The 22,267-nt window shown below is 37.9% G+C and overlaps 1 protein-coding gene across 2 annotated transcripts in view; it reads left to right on the top strand.

Annotated features, from left to right (window-relative positions):
- The window catches only part of TMCC1 (transmembrane and coiled-coil domain family 1), a 112,693-nt gene that overhangs the window by 4,078 nt on the left and 86,348 nt on the right, over positions 1 to 22,267 (top strand). Inside the window, exon 1 of one of the 2 annotated variants that reach the window (XM_059663670.1) lies at positions 14,895 to 15,401. The exons of the other annotated variant lie outside the window; for it this stretch is intronic. Within the exon in view, the coding sequence (XP_059519653.1) occupies positions 15,363 to 15,401 (39 nt within the window). The 5' untranslated portion in view covers positions 14,895 to 15,362. Of the gene's footprint in view, positions 1 to 14,894; positions 15,402 to 22,267 lie in introns of those variants that run through there. 2 annotated transcript variants of the gene reach the window in all.

The raw sequence follows: 22,267 nt of genomic DNA, 5'->3' as shown, positions 1-22,267 counted from the left end.
GGACTAACTCTTAACAAATGTTGGCCTAAAATCTGAAATTTGCAGGGATTTGTATGGTTAGTAAATAACTTCAGGATTTGCACTTTGGTCAATAAGGTGTTTTATGCTTTTAAATAACAGGAAGTTGACATAATGTCTTAAAAACCTAATTTAAATGTGTTTTTCTTTTTAAAGATCCTAGATATGGTAGCTTTCCAAAGATTCATTTTTCATTTGCTTGTCTTGTTTTAGAATATTACTTATTTGCCTTGTCCAGTTTGGCTCAGTGGATAGAGCATCAGCCTGGGGACAGAAGGGTCTTGGGTTCGATTCCGGCCAAGGGCACATGACCAGGCTGTGGGCTCGATCCCCAGTGTGGAGTGTGCTGGAAGCAGTGATCAATGATTCTCTCTCATCATTGATGTTTCTATCTCTCTCTCCCTCTCCATTCTTCTCTTAAATCTCTCTCTCTATATATACACACACATATATATATACATATATATATGTGTGTGTATATATATATATATATAGAGAGAGAGAGAGAGAGAGAGAGAGAGAGAGAGAGAGAGAATATTACTTACGATAATGTGAACATTTTCTTTAAAAACAAAGTATTTCCTGTTTCTGACTATAAAAAAGCTTTTTGATATGGTATGCATGCTATGCTTTAAACAGTAATGTACTTGAAAAACTAATTTTAAGAATAACTATCATTTTAAATGTTAATTGAAATGGACTTGATATCTTATTTTTTAAAAAATTTATCTTTATTGTTGAAAGTGTTACAGATGTCCCCTTCTTCCCCTCCTCCCCACATTGATCCTCTCCACCCCACTCCCGCCCCCTCTCCAGGCCTTTACTGCACTATGTGTCCATGGGTTATACATAATAAGTTCTTTGGTTAATCTCTTAGGCCCTTTCCTCCCCTGCTTCTCTCTGAGATTCGTCAGTCTATTGCATGTTTACCTGCCTCTTTTGTTTGTCAGTTTATTTTGTTCTTTAGATTCCACATATAAGTGAGATTATGTGATACTTGTCTTTCTCTGACTGGCTTATTTTGCTTAGCATATATTTTCTAGGTCCCTTCATACTGCCTTAGAGGGTAAAAGATCCTTTTTTATAGCTGCATAGTATTCCATTGTTTAAATGTACTGCAGATTTTTTTTTTTTTTTTATCCACTCATCTACTGATGGGCACTTGGGCTGTTTCCAGATCTTAGCTATTTTAAATAGTGCTGCTATGAACATAGGGGTGCATATAGTCTTTTTTTAAATTCAATTTTATTATTTTTAAAAATCTTTAATGTTGAAAGTATTACATCTTTTCAATGCCCCTTTTATCTCCCATTGACCCCCTCCAGCCTGCTCCCCCCACCCCCCAATATAGTCTTTCTGATTGGTGTTTCAGGATTCTTTGGATATATTCCTAGAAGTGGGATCACTGGGTCAAGTGGCAGTTCCATTTTTATTTATTTATTTATTTTTAGGAAGCTCCATACTGTTTTCCATAGTGGCTATACCAGTCTGCATTCCCATTGATGTCTTCTTTTTTAAAAATGTTTATATTGCCGTAACCGGTTTGGCTCAGTGGATAGAGCGTCAGCCTGCGGACTGAAAGGTCCCAGGTTCGATTCCGGTCAAGGGCATGTACCATGGTTGCGGGCACATCTCCAGTAGGGAGTGTGCAGGAAGCAGCTGATCGATGTTTCTCTCTCATCGATGTTTCTAACTCTCTATCTCTCTCCCCTCCTCTCTGTAAAAAATCAACAAAATATATTAAAAAAAATAAAAATAAAAATGTTTATGTCGATTTTTAGAGCGAGGAAAAGAGGGCTAGAGAGGTAGAAGCATCGATGAGAGAGAAACATCATTGATTGGCTGCCTCCTACACACCCCCTACTGGGGATCGAGCTTGAAACCCACCCATGTGCCCTGACCAGGAATCCAACCGGTGACCTCTTGGTTCCTGGGTTGCCATTGATATTTTCTTGAGATTACTTCCAATGTTAATATTCTGAGGAATCCATTTTAGGCCTTTAAATGTAGATAAACTTAGTCAAATTAGATTTCATTTTTAGATTTAGGTTGGAGGAATAAAGATGTCCTCATAGGTTTTTATTTTCCTCTGAGTGTGTGTATGTGTGTGTTTGTAAGCTTAATGGAGAGCTGGATAATCCATTTCTCTGCCACTAGCTCTGCATTTTAATACCAAGAAAATCACTTTATTATTTTGAAGGATTTCATTAAGTTCTGATGCTAAATAATTACTTATAGCTGGTTGATAGTATACTAATTATGAGTATTTAATATCTATTGAGGATCTATAATTACATAGGTAGGCCCCATATGACCAAATAAATTTTTTTAAATAACAGGCATTAACTATCTAATGTTTTGGCCTCCAAATTACTTTGCTTATTCACACCTTTTAGTATGTCTCTAACATTTTTATGTTTAGTTATAAATTATACACATATAACTCTTTCTATATATTATGTATAACATATAACACAAAAATTAAAATTAAAAGAATGAAATACAAAATATAAATGAAAGTTGTAATGTTTTCTTTCCACATCCCATTGGATTATCCTGGGGTACAAGTATCCTGTATTTAAAACAAGATTAAAAGTTAGAATAATTCCCCTTTAAATAATTTTTAGATCATATGAAAATCATTTATACCGCCTTAGGAATATGACACACAATATAGGAACAGATATTTTACAATAGAACTGTCCAGCTTTGAAGTAGTCTGCTTTGGGGGGATTGGTCAGGCAAAATGTTCTCTGTATCTATGAATCTGTTTCTGTTCTACTTGCTTGTTTGTTTTGTGTTTTAGATTCCATATGCAAGTGAAATATGGCATTTGTCTTTCTCTATTTGACATATTTCACTCAACACAGCATCCTCTAGGTCCATCATGTTGTTGTAGATGACAAGATTTCATTCTTTTTTTAAAAAAATGACATGTCATATCTCATTGTATATATACATTACTTCTTCTTTATCCATTCACCTACTGAAAGACACGTAAGTTGCTGCCATATTGTAAACACTGCTGCAATGAACATATGGATTCGTATATCTTTTCAATTTAGTGTTTAGAGTTTCTTCAGATAAATACCCACAAGTGGAATTGCTGGGTCCTTCTTTGTCTCTTGTTATAGCCTTTGTTTAAAAGTCTATTTTGTCTGGTATAAGTATTGCTTTTTTTTTTTCATTTGCATGAAATATCTTTTTCCATCCCTTGAAGTGTCTTGTAGAAAGCATATGTAAAAGGTCTTACTTTGTTATCCATTCAGCCACCCTGTGTCTTTTTTTTTTTTAATATATTTTATTAATTTTTTACAGAGAGAAAGGGAGAGAGAGAGTTAGAAACATCGATGAGAGAGAAACATCGATCAGCTGCCTCCTGCACATCTCCCACTGGGGATATGCCTGCAACCCAGGTACATGCCCTTGACCGGAATCGAACCTGGGACCCTTCAGTCCGAAGGCCGACGCTCTATCCACTGAGCCAAACCGGTTTCAGCCACCCTGTGTCTTTTGATTGAAGCATTTAATCCATTTGCATTTAAAGTTGTTCATAGATATTTATTGCCATTTTATTATTTATATTTACTATTTAGTTTTTCTTCTTTTTTTTTTTTAATATATTTTATTTATTTTTTACAGAGAGGAAGGGAGAGGGATAGAGAGTTAGAAACATTGATCAGCTGCCTCCTGCGCACCTCCCACTGGGGATGTGCCCGCAACCAAGGCACATGCCCTTGGCCGGAATCGAACCCGGGACCCCTCAGTCCCCAGGCTGACGCTCTATCCACTGAGCCAAACCAGCCAGGGCTAGTTTTTCTTCTTAAAGATCACCATTTAACATTTCTTGTAATACTGATTTGGTGGTAATGAAATCAGTTAGCTTTTTCTTGTCTGGGAAGCTCATTATCTGTCCTTTGATTCTAAATGATAGCTTTGCTGTGTAGAGTAATCTTGGTGGTAGGTTCTTGCTTTTCATCACTTTGAATATTTTGTCCCATTTGTTCTGGCTTGTGAAGTTTCTGTTGAGAAATCAGCTGATGGTCTTCTGGGAGCTCTCCTATAGGTAACTAACTGTTTTTCTCCTGCTGCTTTTAAGATTCTCTCTTTGTCTTTAACCTTTGGCATTTTAATTATGATGTGTCTTGGTGTGGTTCTCTTGGGTTCATCTTGTTTGGGAGACTCTGTGCTTCCTACACTTCTATGTATATTTCCTTCACTAGCTTAGGGAAGTTTCCTGTCATTATTTTTTAAAATAGGTTTTTAATTTCTGTACCCTTTCGTCCTTTCTGTACCCTCATGATGTGAATGTTGGTACCCTTGAAGTTGTCCCAGAGGTTTCTTAAAGTATCCTCAGTGTTTTGGATTCTGTTTTCTTTTTGCTGTACTGATTAGGTGTTTTCTGCTTCTTTGTTTTCCAAATCGCTGAGTTGATCCTCTGTTTCCTCCACTCCACTGTTAATTCCCTGTGATGTATTCTTTTTTATGTTTTAATTTTTTTATTTTCACGAAAAACAATTTTAAATATAATAATGTTACATGCAATAAACATTAATACCCTATGATGTATTCTTCATTTAAGTTATTGTAGTCTTCATTACTGACTGTTTCTCTTCTATCTCCATTTTTATGTTTCCTATCTCTTTGCTGAAGTTCTTCCTGAGTTCATCTACTCTTCCCCTAAAATCATTGAGCATCCTTATAACCAGTGCTTTGAACTTCGCATCTGGTAGATTGCTTTTTGTTTAGTTCATATTCTAGAGTTTTTGTTCTCTTCTTTCATTTTGGATATCTTTCTTCGTATCATTTTGGCTGCCTCCCAAACAGATGTCTCCCAGTCTTGGTAGAGTGGCCTTGTGTAGTAGGTGTCCTGTAGGGCCTAGTGGTGTAGGCCAGTGGTCAGCAAACTGCGGCTCGCGAGCTACATGCGGCTCTTTGGCCCCTTGAGTGTGGCTCTTCCACAAAATACCAGCTCTTCCACAAAATACTGACTTCTGCGCATGGGCTATGAAGTTTCAGTCACACAGTACGTGCGCACCCGCATGTGGTATTTTGTGGAAGAGCCACACTTAAGGGGCCAAAGAGCCACATGTGGCTCGCGAGCTGCAGTTTGCCGACCACTGGTGTAGGCCCTACCTCCCCGACACCTGAGCTAGAGCTGGGTGCTCCAGGTGCACTCCTCACCCTCATCCCCTGTTTGGGCTGTGTGCACTCTCCTATTGTAGTTGAGCCTGATTGCTGTTGGCACATCAGTGGGAGGAATTTAACCTCAGGCTAATTGGTTGCAAGGACTGGCCACAACCAGAGGATCTGCTGTGCAGGGGCCAAGTCTACAGAGCAGGACTCGATTTAATGGGGCTCTGGGGCTTAATGAGTTTGCCCCTTGAGTGTGCTGCTTGTGGAGGCGGGTGGGTTGTGCTTCAGTGTGGTGAAGTTGTCTACTGGATATGCTTGCTCTGGGGCCTCCTGGGAGTTGCAGGCCAAGGTCAGCCACCACCTGTGCTTGCCTAAGGCTACTCTACAGAGTGATCTGCAAATGGCTGTTACTTGTGCTAGGCTTGGAGGTGCCTGGGAGAGGCCAAGCTGTGAACCAAGTTCATTTGCCACTAGTGATGGTCGTGGGGACACTTAGCAAGATATACAGGCATGCCGAAGCCAAATGCTGCTTGTTTGGGGTTTGTGAACCTTTGAAAGATTTTAGGAAAATCCACAGGATGAGCCAAGATAGGCTGTTTGTATGGAAAAGCCACTGCAAGTGGCTTGGGTGGACCCACAAGTTGGGTAGGGCATGGTCTCAGGGAATCACCAGGGTGGGGTGAACAGTATTAGCCAGGTTGATGGAGACTCAGGTTGTGGCACCCACCTGTTGGCTCTGTGGGAGGAGGGCTCAGTAAGAAAACAGCACTTTTTTCTGGGAGAAAGCTGTCCCTCCAGCCCTCATTGGACAATTCAGTTCATCCTATATGTCCTAGAGCCTTTTGAGCTGCTGCCCCAGTGCTGGAGCCCAAAGCAAGTAATGCCTGGGACTCCAGCAGCCCTCTCTCACTCAGCCACAATGCTCTTGTGGGATTCCCAAAAGAAATTCGTTCTTGCAAGACGATGCACTGGAACCCTAGGCTGCAGAGCTTGGTGTGGAGTTAGGACCACTGGCTCCTCAGGCGAGGCCTCTGTAGCTGAGATATCCCTCCCTATTTTTAACCATACATGGGTGTGACCAGCCCTCTCTGAGTGTCTGCCCCTCCTACCAGTCTCCATATGCCTTCTGAATATTCTCAGTAATAGCACTTCTGTTCAGCTGGATTTCAGGTGGTTCTGAATGATGGTTGTTCTGTAGTTCAGTTGTAATTTTGATGGCGTTTGGGAGGATGTAAGTACCAAATTTACCTACTCCACCATCTTGACGGATCTCATTGTGGTTTTGATTTGCATTTATCTGATGATTAGTGATGCTGAGCATACTTTTATATACTTGTTGGTCATTTGTATAACATCTTTGGAGAACTGTGTAAGTCCTTTGCCCATTTTAAAAATGCATTTGGCTGCAGACTTCTCACATGTTGGAAAGAGCTAGGGAGGGTTCTATTTTACGAGAGTGTTAATCATGTCACATTGGGCTTTAGGAATTCAACATATGAATGGGAGGGGCATAAACATTCAAACCATACATAATACAGGAAGTTTCAAATAATATGTACATTAGTTGGGTTAAAAAACAAGCCAAGCTAGCCTGCAGATATACTGCATACTTTTATAAGTAAACTAGAGGCCTGGCGCACAAAATTTGTGCACGGGTACGGTCCCTAGGCCTGGCCTGCAATCAGGGCCATCTTCTCCGCTGCTAACAGCCAGCTCCACTCTCCACCGCCACCCACCCTCAGATCCCTGTTCGCCATCGGGTGATCGGAGCCTGCAGGCTGGGGGGAGGGAGCAAGAGGTTGGCCGGCCCCACCCCTGCCACGGGTCGCCCTCTGTGTGTGGGGCGACTGGCGGGGCAGGGGCCTTGGCCTGGCACAACTGTGTCCCCTGCCACCCACCCCTGGTTCCCTGTTTGCCATCGAGCAAGGGGAGCCTGCCGGCTGGGGGAAGGGACCGAAAAGTGGTCAGTGCGTGGTCAGTGTCAGAATACCACTGAGCATTTTAGGTTCCTGATGAGGGGGATGCAGGCAAGGAAAATACAATACAGTGTAGTAAGGAAGAATCAGTTGGGGAAAGGAGTTGGTGAGAGTTGGTAGAGGCTTTCCTGAAGAAACAGAAATATAAGCCAAGATTTGGGGTTAAGTTGAAGTAGTGACTAGTCATAGTGACTAGTCAAGTGGTTGTTCTGGTCGTTCCGCTGTTAGGATCAATTTGCATATTACCCTTTTATTATATAGGATAGTATACAAATCCATAGTAAAAGAAGGATAAACTGATAACAGTGGTTACAATAACTAAATATTCATAAGTTACTGATATAATCTACACTAATAAAAGAGAAACATGCAAATTGACCATCCTCTGCTACGCCCACTAGCCAATCAGCAAGTATGCAAATTAACCCAACAAAGATGGCAGTCCCTTCTCTGCTTTGCTCCGGCCGCAGGAAGCCCTATTCTTGCAGGAATCTTCCTGCAACGGGCCTCTAGTAAAAAATAAAGAAGAATCACAGATGAAAATTTATCAAAACATTAGTAACGGTTACTTCTGTATGGTAATATCATTAACAGACTTTCTTATTCTTTATAATTTACTGTATTCTCTTTATTATAGGAAACATTTTATCAGAAAATATTAAATTGTAGGGAGTGATTATAAATGGGCAATAAATAATTGACAAATAGTTAAAGTTCATTTTTACAAAATGGAATAGAAAAACAAGTAGAACTTAATTAGCTGTAAAGATCAGGGAATTTGTGGGTATGGAAGAGATTTGAGGAAGAGAGAAGATAATGCAGAATGCTTTAGAAACTTTTAAAGTTTTATAGAGCTGCCCTAACCAGTTTGGTTCAGTGGATAGAGCGTCGGCCTGTGGACTGAAGGGTCCCAAGTTTGATTCCAGTCAAGGGCATGTACCTTGGTTGCGGGCACATCCCCAATAGGGAGTGTGCAGGAGACAGCTAATCGATGTTTCTCTCTCTTCAGTGTTTCTAACTCTCTCTCTCCCTTCCTCTCTGTAAAAAATCAATAAAATATATATTTTTTTAAAATAAAGTTTTATAGAGCCATCAAGCACTACCTTAGTTTTTTAAGTCATTCATTCAGTAACTATCTAAGGGCCTAGTAGTTGTCAGAATGCCACTGAGCATTTTAGGTTCCTGATGAGGGGGATGCAGACAAGGAAAATACAATACAGTGTAGTAAGGAAGAATCAGTTGGGGAAAGGAGTTGGTGAGAGTTGGTAGAGGCTTTCCTGAAGGAACAGAAATCTAAGCCAAGATTTGGGGTTAAGTTGAAAGTAGTGAGATGTCTAGAGAGGGAAAGCAGAGGCTAGCACATGAAACACCTTGTACACTATTTTAAGGACTTGATTTTATAGTGTTTATTTTGTGTAAGTCATGTTAGTTGTTATTTTGTTAGTTGTTATTTAGTTGCTAGGCACTTAGTAGGCACATAATAAACTCTCTCCCTATCTTTCTTCTCCCTTTCCTTCTCTCCTTTGTATGTATTCACTGCAGGTGATGCATGGCATAAGTTTTTTGTTTTTTTTTTTTGAAGGAAATTAATGCAAGCCCTAAAGCATTGGTGATACAAAAGGAGACAACCTTAATTTAGCATTTTTGAAAGAGCCATGTCCAATTTATCAAAATAAAAATGTTATTTGACATGGTTGGCTATGCTTTAAATCAGCCATCATGATGAGTTAGTTATGGAATTGAATATGATGTAGTATTCAAAATTTTTTTAATCGTCAACAACTTTTAACATCTTACTACTTATTTTTTTTTAATATATTTTATTGATTTTTTATAGAGAGGAAGGGAGAGAGATAGAGAGTTAGAAACATCGATGAGAGAGAAACATCGATCAGGCGCCTCCTGCACATCTCCTACTGGAGATGTGCCCGCAACCCAGGCACATGCCCTTGACCGGAATCGAACCCGGGACCCCTCAGTCCGCAGGCCAACGCTCTATCCACTGAGCCAAACCGGTTTTGGCAACATCTTACTACTTATTAATTGTATTACTTGCATGGGTATTTATATCGACAGGGCCTTGGATTTTTGTAAATAACTACACAAGTTACTTTATCTTATGTTAGATGAAATGTGGATCTTTAATGTTATCTGTTGTGGGATTCCCAAAAGAAATTCGTTTTTGCAAGACAGAAATCTTATATCATTTAAGGAGCCTGAATTGCCACAGGGAATCTTGAAACTGGCAGCACTGTTTACTAAACTTTCTGAAAATGGATTTCCTCCCCTTTGTGTTAAAGGAAGACAATAATTAAAAGAATCAGCCCTATCTGGTTTGGCTTTTGGATAGAGTGTGGGCCTGCGAACTGAAGGGTCCTGGGTTTGATTCTAGTCAAGGGCACATGCCTGGGTTGCAGGCTTGATCCCCAGTAGGGGGCAGCCGATCAGTGATCCTCTCTCATCATTGATATTTCCAATTCTCTTTCTCTTTCCCTTCTTCTCTGAAATCAATAAAAATATATTTTAAAAAAAGAATCAAAACTTCTGTGAAGGGAGAACCTGTCACATTATTATTTATAAATAGTGGGCTATTCCCCTTTGGATAGTTTATAGAAAAATAATTAACAGGTGCAATTTAGCAAAAGTGGAATAAATGAATTTTGTTATAATCTACATTCCTATTCCACAAACAAAATAATATTCTGAACATTCTAGTCTTATGACATGTCTAGTATGAAAAAACTAAATTTTTCTTATCACTTGATTAACACCTCTCTCTCTAATTTGTGTTTTTTTTCCACTGTATGGAATGCTCTCCCCCTCTTTTTTTTTTTGTTTGTTTACAGAATTCCTATTCAACCTTAAAGACTCCAGCTATAAGACTTCTTGTCCCACAGAAAGTTCATCACTCCCTCCTTCATGCCATTATTGTCTATGCTATTATAGGAGTTGCCACATTATATTATCACTGCTATAATAGCACTTGCCACATTATGACAATTGTTTCTTTACTGGATTATGACATCCTTAAGTAAAGGGAATGTTTCATTCCATATTGAGTGTCTGGTGTCGAAAATGCTTGTTTAGCATGAATGAGAGGGGGCTTTCTGAAGTGACGTGGTGTTGCATAATGAAAGCCTATTAAAGGTAAAGGGCTTATGGTTTTGTTGATTGACTGGTAGCTGGCATTGCACAGTTATTTCTACTGGGTTATCACAGGAAACTGGTTAAAAGTCACAGGGATGTTTGAACAAAAAGATTTATTTTATGTAACTGTTACAAGACTGGATACCAAAGATATAAGGGAGGAACTATAAGCATATTACTATCTCAGGTTTGCCAGGCTATAGGGAAACTCATTCATAACTTACAGTATAAAGTTTCAAGTTTTAAAAATGGAATCATTCAATTTACAGAAAAAATTTACTACATGAGTATTTTAAGTAGTTAGTGTTCTTTAATAATTTAAAAAATAGAAGGAAGCATAGTGTAATAGAAAAAGCAATGTAGTGTGTTGGTGCTCTTGTCCCACCATCAAGAATCTGGAGAAGGCCGTGCGTAGATGTTATAGGAATCCAGAGACTAATAAAGAGTACAGAGACGAAATATAATTTTGAAAGGCATTGGGGGTCAGAAGAGCTTAGCTAAAGGAGCTAAGACCCAAGATCTTAAGTCTAAAGTTTTAGGTTCTCTTCGTCCCCAGGACCCTATGCTTTTTATTAACACAACTTGTCCTGAGGCAAGGCAGAGATACACACTTCAAAGGGTATACAGAAACATTGTCAGAATTGGGGAATTAGCCTAAGGCTGTTCAGGTATTTGGCCAGTAGGAGGCTATATCATGTAGATTAAGATGTCTTTTAGCTGTCTGGCAGCCACTATCAGTTTCCTATTCAGGTTTGGGGAAATGCCTTCAGCCATTCCCAACAGGTGACTACATGTAGGACTCAACATTTTGATGAAACTCTTGAAATTATGACATGCTGGAATTGGTCTCCCAGCAGTAGTGAAATCTGGGTATTTGGGTTCTAGTCCCGACTCTAATTCCAACTCTATGATTTATTTTCCTTCTCTGCAAAAATGTAATTCATAGTACATGATATTTCATAATACAAAACTTTAGCCCTGGCCAGGCCATTTAGTTGATTGGAACATTGTCCCATACATCAAAGGGTTGCAGGTTTGATTCCCATTAAGGACACATACCTAGTTTTCCAGGGTTCGGTCAGAGTGAGTACCGAAGGCAACTGATTGATCTTTCCTTTCTTTCCTTTCTTTCCTTTCTTTCCTTTCTTTCCTTTCTTTCTTTCTTTCTTTCTTTCTTTCTTTCTTTCTTTCTTTCTTTCTTTCTTTCTTTCTTTCTTTCTTTCTTTCTTTCTTTCTTTCTTTCTTTCTTTCTTTCTTTCTTTCTTTCTTTCCTTCCTTCCTTCCTTCTTTCTTTCTTTCCTTCCTTCCTTCCTTCCTTCCTTCCTTCCTTCTTTCTTTCTTTCTTTCTTTCTTTCTTTCTTTCTTTCTTTCTTCCTTCCTTCCTTCCTTCCTTCCTTCCTTCCTTCCTTCCTTCCTTCCTTCCCTTTCCTTCCTTCCTTCCCTTTCCTTCCTTCCTTCCCTTCCTTTCCTTCCTTCCCTTCCTTTCCTTCCTTCCCTTCCTTTCCTTCCTTCCCTTTCCTTCCTTTCCTTCCTTTCCTTCCTTTCCTTCCTTTCCTTCCTTTCCTTTCCTTTTCTTTCTTTCTTTCTTTCTTTCTTTCTTTCTTTCTTTCTTTCTTTCTTTCTTTCTTTCTTTCTTTCTTTCTTCCTTCCTTCCTTCCTTCCTTCCTTCCTTCCTTCCTTCCTTCCTTCCTTCCTTCCCTTTCCTTCCTTCCCTTTCCTTCCTTTCCTTCCTTCCCTTTCCTTCCCTTTCCTTCCTTCCTTTCCTTCCTTTCCTTCCTTCCCTTCCTTCCTTCCTTCCTTCCTTCCTTCCTTCCTTCCTTCCTTCCTTCCTTCCTTCCTTTTCTTTCTTTCTTACCGAAGGCAACTGATTGATCTTTCTTTCTCTCTCTCTCTCTCTCTCTCTCTCTCTCTCTCTCTCTCTCTCTCTCCCCCCCTCCCTCCCTCCCTCCCTCCCTCCCTCTTGCTCTCTCATCAATGAAAACATATCCTCTGGTGAGGATTTTTAAAAATTACAAAACTCTTCATGTCAACTTATTTTTTAAATGCATTTATAGAGAATTTTAATAGAGAGTTTTAAGACTGAAGCTAGAACAAAGGGAGTTTTGTGTATAGAAACAAGCTAAATTGGAATGATTGTTTAAATTTTATAAATATTCATCCAAGGTACTTGTGATCTGTTTTTTTAGTAATAAACCAGAAAACAGTATAGGCCTAGTTTTGTGAAACAAACAAATATCCAGGAAACCATATAGAAAGATAAAAATGTTATCTCTTTGCTTTTTCCCCCCTACACAATGAAGAAAAACTAAAACACTTAAAAGACCACTTCATAAATAAATTTGTGGCTTTGGAAGTAGATTATTATTTTATATACAAGTAAAGAAAATGTATTGGGGTTGGGGTGAACATATCAGAGACAGGTTTTTTGTTGTTGTTGTTTCCTAGTTTTACTAAGAACTATTACCTAGAGTGGAAAGTAGAAGACAGGACCATTTAGTGATTGATATTCAGCTCTTCTGTAGTCATGACTAGAACAAGGTTTTTTATATGATATCTATGGATGAGTTTTAGGGGAATCCATGTATCATTTGGAATTATATAGAAAATACTGTATATGACTGTTCATGCATTTCATGTATGTCACTCCAGTGACTGAGTCCATAACTTTTAACAGATTCACAAAGAGTGCATGATCCAAGAAGGACTGAAAAACCCCATGAACAGTTCCTGTTTGCCTCCTCCACATAGAGTATAAGAATATGGTGTGGATTTTCAGACAAGAGCCTAAAGAATGATTGCAAAATTGTTGAATTTTCTCTAGGTTAAGCATTTATATCCTTCCTGCTATTCCTTTGAAACCTTTGATCTTGGTCTACGATTTTTATCCAAAAAGCTGCCCGTACCCCACAAAATGGGAAAAAGAGGATCTTTTCAGTTTTTTATCAAATGATTTTTAACTGTTGTTTTAAAAAATATATATGTTTATTGATTTCAGAGAGGAAGGGAGAGAAAGAGAGAGATATAAACATCAATGAGGAGAGAGAATCATTGATTGGCTGCCTCCTGCACATCCCCTACTGGGGATTGAGCCCACAACCTGGGGATGTGCCTTGACCAGAATCAAACCTGGAGACCCTTCATTACACAGGCGGACGCTCTATCCACTGAGCCAAACCAGCTATGGCTTTTACCGGTTTTGTATCATTTAAGCAATTTAGGAGTTTTATCTTTATTTTAATATGCAAAAAATGTGTATGTTCATTCTAGAATGAATACACCATTCTTTTAATCCATAAGCCTTTCTTTGTGTATCTGGAACTTAGAGGATTTATACCCTATTTAGTTCATGATTGATATTTAATGTGCACTGGATCTGTAGACTTCAGACATTTTTTTTTCCTAATTGCTTTTACCTTCCTCATTCAGTTTGGGGGAAGTGTAATTAGAAAAAATCAGCAATGATCTAGGATTCTGTATCAGAAACACCTCATATTTATGTTTAAAGATGGTATGTCTTTCTGTATATCTTTGATACATCTTTTCTATCTTCTTAAGGCAGTGTGAAATACATGTGTCATATTGTAGGTGAATTTTTAAAAATTGTACATCATGTTTGGTGATAAGTGGAAACTGGTAGTGTGTGATATAATCATAGTTGAGAATAAGTATAGCATAAATATCTTTTTTTTTCTTTCCAATTCCTTTTTCACTTGACTGAAAATTTTTTTTAGTAACATTGTGGTTTACTCATAATAATATTGAGGTTTTAGAGAGAAGATTCTTACTTTACTTATCTGAACAGTTGGGATATTGATAGATATTTCACAGGGTTGTTTGAGAAATAAATGGAATAACAGATGTGGAATGCCTAACACTGCAACTGCACATAGTAGGTTCATTCCACCAAAAGCTGTATGCAGCATAAGATGTAGTCATGCTTACAGGGAATTGAGAGTCACTGGAGCAGGGAAAAATTAATAAATGCCAACCTGTTCTGCCCTGATAAGTTATTAAACTCATTCAGAAGTAATGAACAATTCAAAGAGGAGCATGTAGAGTGAAAAGTTTCGTTAAATGAACCTTTATCCTTACATTGGTTGTCTGGAAGCAGAATCAGATAGTAAGAGTGGCAAATCATAGCAAAATAATTTTTTTATCTTTGGAACTGCCCTCAAAATAGCCATTTTTCATACTTCTTTACCTGCATTAATTCATTCAGGTGTTTCTTTTGTGTAGATTTTTAAAAAATTATATTGTTCTTATGATAGAGGGCAGCTTTAATATGTTGAACTTCCTAATGAAGTTGAAGTCACCCTCGGAGTATGTATCTCTGCACCTGACATTCCTTCCCTGGGCAGGACCCTTCCCTGTAAATAAGAGGAAAGGGTTGGCCAATTACCATAGACAAAGCTGAACAGCTGCCGAGCTCAGCTGGGAGGAGTTTCCTTCTCTGAGCGGAGCTGGGAGGGGTGGGGGACGGGGGAGGAGGAGTCGGGGGGACTCTTGCCATGTCCTTCTATTCACATCGTCTCTTCCAGTATATTACCTGAGTTGAAGGTTGAGAAGGGGTATTGCTCTTTGCAAGGGGGTCCCCTCCCCTTCTACTGGGAGAACTTAAAGTAGGAGGAATTGTTGCAGTTACCAGTCTTCTACTAGAGGCAGAAGCTTTTTGAGCCCGGTGCAGCACTCCTCCTGCAGAACATCAGGTCCCGGAGTCTCAGGTGGCACCACAGCGACATCCTGGGGTAATGGTTTGGTAGAAAGGGAAGAAGGGGTGGTCCTTCTGTCTAGACCCCTCACGCCTGACTCACAGGAAGTGCTAGCAGAGCTTGGCACTGGGCGCAGTCACTCCAGGATTCTGCCCCTCCCTGCCTCGTTCCGCCCGTCCTGTCTGACAGAGGGTTTGCAGTGTCTCCCCATAGAACAATGAAGTGGTTCCAACTTTGCTAAGACTCCCAAGGAAATTCTTTGGACTTACTATGACAGTCTTCAAAATGTTTTGCCACCGACTTTCCCCAGAAGCTGTTTTTTAAAAAAACTCATCCCTTCGTGGATTGCTTTGTCTGAAGATTGCTCAGGGTGACAATGGTCCAGCGTTTTAGCCTCAGGAGGCAGCTATCCAAGGTGGGTAGCTTTGTGTATGTGTTTAAGGGGAAACTCTCACTAGTTTCAGCATGGCTTCCTTTTTCTCTAGGACTGTTCTGTCAAGCCTGCCATCCTCCAATGCTAAGGAGAGGATGGGGGAGGAAGCACTGCCTTTTGTTCTTTCCTCTGACAGACACAAAGGTTTAAGGCTGACTGCACTGGCAACCTCAGATTGTGTTCTCCTAATACTAGAGCTGTCATCTTTGAATATGGACGAAGTTGTAGTTTGCTTCTCAGATACAATTTCCAGAGGGTATATGTGAAAAAGTGAATAGCGGGTAAAAAGTACTTATTTAATTAGCAGTTAATCTTAGCAGCTTGTTGACCAAGATGAGAAAACCTTATTGATCTGTGGAATCAGTGTTTTCATACAAAATTTAGTATTGAGTTGGAGAGAACTACCATAAATCGTTCAAGATGCACTTGAAAATGTTAAAATGAGTATTTGTGTTAAGAAGCTTGCATACTTAATGAAGGAGTGTGTGAAAAGCAGTAACCAGAAACTCAGAAATCAATTTTTACAGAGTTCTGTTTGAAAAACAGATTTCCTGTGTGCAACTTTGGGAAGGGGGTGTTCTTTTAATCTAAGAAAATCAAATGTAAAATAAAATTTAAAAAATGAAGCCCTTTTTGAAGAGGGTTTGCTGACTTAATGAATCAGCCCTGGCAGTGCCCAGCCGTCTCTTGACTCAGTCATTGAGCTCTCTTTTTAGCAAGTTAAGAAACTAGTTTGGGAAGAGGTGTGCTGAGAATTGAAATTTATTTCAAAAACAATTTTGTTCTTTAAAAGCTCTATTTTAAAAATGTAGCAGTTGGTGGTTAAATTGTGTCACAGTTCATTTTCTACAGACAGAAGCTTAAACAAATAGTAAAATCAGTAGGAATTCTTCACTTCCTTTGTTGTTAGTCAGAATTGTTAAATCCTGAAATGTGTTATTATTTAAGGGAAAACCTTTAATTCCTCACAAGTTACCTCAGTGTAGAATGTGTGCATTCAAGCAAAAATGAACAAAGCTCTTGCCCCTCCATCCCCATGTCAAATTGCATCTTGTTTCTTGGATCTCCAAGCCTAGCAGGGACTTCTTAGGTGTAATAAAATAAATTTTCCTTCTTTTATCCTTCCTTTCCAGGTGGGGAAGGAAGAGGGTAGAAATACCCCAAATTTCTACTAAACAATAAAAATAATGATTTTTGCTTCTCCTTCAACAACCTGTAATTCATGTATTTTCCAATATGTAGTACATACAAAAAGCAGATGTGTAGATTGTCAGGGTAGTGACATTACTGCACAAGAGTGTCTGAAATAGTTAGTTGAGAGCCAGGTGATAATTTTCTGATTAGAAAGAAACTGCATTCTAGATACTTTACTAACAATATTTCTCTCCCAATTATTTTTTGAACTTTAACTACTCTTTCACTTTATACTCTATATTACTGTGATTTTTTTTTTTAAAAAGACACTTTTGGGGGAATTAGGAGCGCATCTTCTCTATAATATGAAGAAATAAAAGGTCTCAAAGGCAGATAACCTCTTTTTACTTACTTGTTATAACATCCCCTCTCCTCCATTTAAAGGTAGTTTCTGGGTTTGATACTGGATGGTCAGGACCAAATCTAAGGAAATTTGTTTTCTATCAAATGCCCTTAGACATAGTATATGTTCAGTAATGAATTGAAGAAGATAATATTCTTAATTGTTTCAGTCTGTATGGCGCTGAAATATGAAGGAGAAACGGAATAGTTATGCCAATAAGTTTACTTAATTGCAGTGAATGCACTGTGCCCCTATTCTGTCTTTTCAACTAAATTCATGTTACCTGAAAACAGGACCTGTTATACCCTAGTGTGTGGTATTTCTGACACACATTGAACACTCACGGTGAAATGAGTTTTTTGTAGGTCATAACAGTTGAACAATGGCAATTTCATATGAATCCAACTTTAGTAACAAGTATTTTTGCCAATAAGAAATAATCTTCGCCGAAACCGGTTTGGCTCAGTGGATAGAGCGTCGGCCTGCGGACTGAAAGGGGTCCCAGGTTCGATTCCGGTCAAGGGCATGTACCTGGGTTGCGGGCACATCCCCAGTAGGAGATGTGCAGGAGGCAGCTGATCGATGTTTCTCTCTCATCGATGTTTCTAACTCTCTATCTCTCTCCCTTCCTCTCTGTAAAAAATCAATAAAAATATATTAAAAAAAAAAAAAAAAGAAAGAATCTTCCGCAAGTATAGGGTGGTCTTAAGATGATCTCATATTTAAAAAAGCAATGGCCCATTTTTACAAAAAGAAGTACTCATGTGGTCATTTTTTAATATTATTGGAAGTTTTCTGGAAGAAAATATTTATAAATGTTTCCAGTGATTTTAAACCTAGTATCTAACTTAGATACTTTTATCTTAAATTTGATAGTCATGTTTACTTACACTGGATATTTTCTCTAGAATAGTCTAGTGCAGGGGTGGGCAAACTTTTTGACTCGAGGGCCACAATGAGTTCTTAAACTGGACCAGAGGGCCGGAACAAAAGCATGGATGGAGTGTTTGTGTGAACTAATATAAATTCAAAGTAAACATCATTACATAAAAGGGTACGGTCTTTTTTTTTTTTTTCAGTTTTATTCATTTCAAATGGGCCGGATCCGGCCAGCGGGCCGTAGTTTGCCCACGGCTGGTCTAGTGATTCTTCTAGGCCAGTGATTTTCAACCAGTGTGTTGCAAGAATTTTTAAAATATGCAATACCTGACTGTTTAGTCAGGGGCACTGACCTCTTTTCCCTTAGATGTCGAATGAAAAAATGACAATAGCCAGCACAACAATAGCCGTCTGATGTGAATTAATAATAATTATACCTATTTTTTTTTGTCAGATTGGCAAAAAATATATTTTTTGGTGTGTCACAGAACTTTACGAATTAGTTTGTGTGTGCCATCAGATGAAAAAGGTTGAAAATCGCTCTTCTAGGCTAATGGATGTTCACATCTGAAATAAGTAAAAAGGAGGAAGTAAATTAAGAAATAAATGAAGTAAAATTTTTTATTTTTAGAGAGATGGGTAGCGATTCTCTTTGAATAGATCCCAGTTATCTGACTCCAGAAAAGCTTTCTCTTTTCCTTGTCATTTAAAATTATTTTCTTCCTTTATTGTTTCCTCACATGTGACTTAAAAAATAATCACTTAAAGAAAGCTTTTTCTTCCTGTCCTAAATCCTCTGCATGAGCCAGCCAATATAGTCAGAAACCTGACAATGTTTTTTTTTCTTTCGTTTTACTTGATTCTCCTAATGATTCTTCAAGTTAGATGATTATAAGCTTCATTCTGTCATTAAAGAAACAGGTTCAGAAGAATTAAGTTTTTTGCCCAAGATCAGTCAGGCTCAAACTTAACGTTTAACTCCAAACCCATTTTGTTTCTCCACACCAGTTGCCTCCATAAACTTCTTGTATATTAATCATTCTCTGATACTGCTCTATATGTTTATCCATACTTATAGAAAACAAATGTAGTAAATAACTTGGGTAACTTCCTTAGAGCAGCCTTTTCCCAGAGAGTTGAAGTTAGTACCTGATAAGATTTAAATTTTTTCAGTCAAACTCGTTTCCCACAATTCAGGTTGTTTTCTTTGGCCAGAGAAACATCGATTTGATAATTGATTTCATAAAGCCATATTAAATTTAGTTGAAGCTTAACTGCATGCACTTATATGAAACTTTAAACTGCACTGCCTTTTAAAATACTCTATGGAGAAAAATTTACTCTTGAGTTTCTGTAATAATTTTTAAGAGATGAAAGTTAGACATTCACAAAGAGATGATAAGTTAGACATTTAGAAAGTTTTGTCTTTACTCACTAGTTTTTAAAATGGGTAAGAGAAAATCAGAAAATTTTTTTTCTTTTCCAGGAACTTCAGTTTTTTAGAAGGTCTAAAAACTGAGGAGGCTTTGAAAAAATTGTTTTTAAGAGTGATTATTTCATTAAAATATTACATCCTTTTATTTTACTGTTGAATGACAATCATTTCCATAGTTCAAAAATTTTAAATGACATAACTGAAAGCTTGCTTCCAACCATACCTTTTCAGCTAGTTTATAGGTAATCAGTTTCTTGTTTATCCTTCCATTGTTTATTTATGCATATGTAAGAAAGTGTAATCATATATTTTCTGACCTTTCTAAAATGAAAGATAAATGCTATATAGTTTTTTCTAAGAAAATAGCTTGAACTTTAATTTTCCAGATATGGATTGAATAATTATCTCAATTTGGGGTTCACATTTATTTTCGTATTTTCTTGGGAGGCTTTCTTTCTTTAGGACAGGTATAACCATCAGAATTCATTTTCTATATCAAAAATAATTAAAATAACAGCAAATCAGTGATAATTCTTTTTCACTCATCCCACATTTTCTTTCCTACTCAGTTTTGCTATATTAAAATTTTTCATATGGTGAAAAAAAAACATACAAGATAAAAATCATACTTGTATATCTTGAATTGGCTTGTGAAGAGATTAATGGCCAAGAAATAGGAATTGTGGGTCTGCCCCCCCTTCCGTTCTGCTATTGATTTATTGAAATAATTTAATCCACACTTGTAGACCACTTGAAAATATTTTTGTTTAAAAATGTTATTCTTGCCCTTTCTATATTTGATAGTGTCCTGTTATTTGGTATCAGTTTAAGAAACTTAAGATTTAGAGAAGTATTCATTGTTAAAAAAACACACACACAAAAAATAAAATAATTTGAATTCTTAATATAAATTGCTATTTTCCAAAAGTAGTAATTTCCTTTGAATTTCTACCTGATTTTAAAAAAAAATCTTTATTGATTTCAGAGAGGAAGGGAGAGAGAGAGAGAGAAATAGAAGCATCAATGATGAGAGAGAATCATTGATCGGCTGCCTCCTGCACGCCCCCTACAGGAGATCGAGCCTGCAACCCGGGTATGCACCCTTGACCAGAATTGAACCTGGGACCTTTCAGTCCGCAGGCCAACGCTCTATCCACGGAGCCAAACCAGCTAGGCAGTGATGGCGAACCTTTTGAGCTCGGCGTGTCAGCATTTTGAAAAACCCTAACTTAACTCTGGTGCTATGTCACATATAGAAATTTTTTGATATTTGCAACCATAGTAAAACAAAGACTTACATTTTTGATATTTATTTTATATATTTAAATGCCATTTAGCAAAGAAAAATCAACCAAAAAAATGAGTTCGTGTGTCACCTCTGACACGCGTGTCATAGGTTTTCATCACTGAGCTAGGGTAATCTTCACGTCTACCTGATTTCTTTTGGGTTTATGATCTGAGATATATACATAACTGGCTTAATATTTCCGTGAATATACAAACTAGCAAAAGTAGGTTTATAATTGTTCATCTGGAAAATAATACAATAAAGTAATAAGTAATTATTAATAAATAATAAGTAATACAAGAATAAACTGTTTTCTTTTTTTAAAAACTGTGTTTCATGTACTCACAACTGTAAACCTACTTTTACCCCACACTGTATTCATATTAGTAAAAGGAATAAGGATCTCATTTCTATCTTATGCAAATTAATTAGGGTTTTTAAAAGTATTTGATGGCTAAAATAGTATGTATATTTTACCATAATTTTTAAAAAATATTTTAAATTCTTTTAATCATAAGTACTGTATGAGTATAGGGAAGTAATCCTATATAATAAAACCCTAATATGCAAATTGACCAAAGGGTGGAACAACTGGTCGCTATGAGTGCTCTGACCACCAGGGGGCAGACGCTCAATGCAGGAGCTGCCCCCTGGTAGTCTGTGCTCTCCCACAGGGGCAGTACCGCTCAGCCAGAAGCCAGGCTCACGGCTGGCGAGCACAGCAGCGGTGGCGGGAGCCTCTCCCGCCTCCACTGCAGGAGGGCGGTAAGGAGCGAGGGGGACTGTGAGCGTGCAGGCCGGGCTAAGGGACCCCACCACCACCACCACCACCACTAGTGCATGAAATTTCATGCACCAGGCCACTAGTATTATATATAATTAACTCAAAAAGTACTGGATGGATACTTTTAAAATAATAAACATGTATGCACCATCTCTTTTAAAAAGAGTATTCTTATTGATTTCAGAGAGAGAAAAGAAGAGGGAGAAAGATAGAAACATCAGTAATGAGAAAATCATTGATCTGCTGCCTCTTGCATACTCCCCTACTGGGGATCGGGCCCTGAAACCCGCGCATGTGCCCTAAGCCAGAATTGAAATATGACCTCCTGGTTCATGGATTGAAGCTCAACAACCACTGAGCAACACCGGCTAGGCCACCATCTCTTTTTTAATGCTGTTTTTATTTAATTACTTTTCTCAAAGTTACTTCAGATATTGATTAGCTTCATACTTGGAAATATAATGTTTTATATTTATATTTTGCTAGCAATTTTACATCTTTCTGTTATTCATTAACCCACTTTTAGGAGGCTTAAATTAGGTAGTGGTGTCATAAGTATTATAGAATCATTCTGATATATTATATAACCAAAATAGGAAGACTGATGCTCTTCTTTTATATGAAATGAGATCCTTAGTAAGAGCAACATATATTGTAGATGTGGTAGGAATAGGTAAGGAATAGAGAATGGCTTTCCTATTAAAATATATTAACAATAACAGGTTAAAGTAGAGAAAACTAATTTGGAAATGTGTGTATTATAACTGAAATATTTTTGCAATATTGATATGAGTTTAAATTTAAAAAAATAACAAGTTACTGACTATACGTCTGAGAGTAGACTATGCTACTGAGAGAAGATAGTTAAATTTCCTTGGAAGTGTGTTGGTTTTTTAAGTACTCAACTATTATTTGGTGTTGATTT

This window comes from Myotis daubentonii, chromosome 14 (genome assembly GCF_963259705.1).
Source record: "Myotis daubentonii chromosome 14, mMyoDau2.1, whole genome shotgun sequence".
Taxonomy (NCBI): Eukaryota; Metazoa; Chordata; class Mammalia; order Chiroptera; family Vespertilionidae; genus Myotis; species Myotis daubentonii.
Note: the sequence above shows the minus strand (reverse complement) of the source record. Positions and strands in the feature narration are given on the sequence as shown.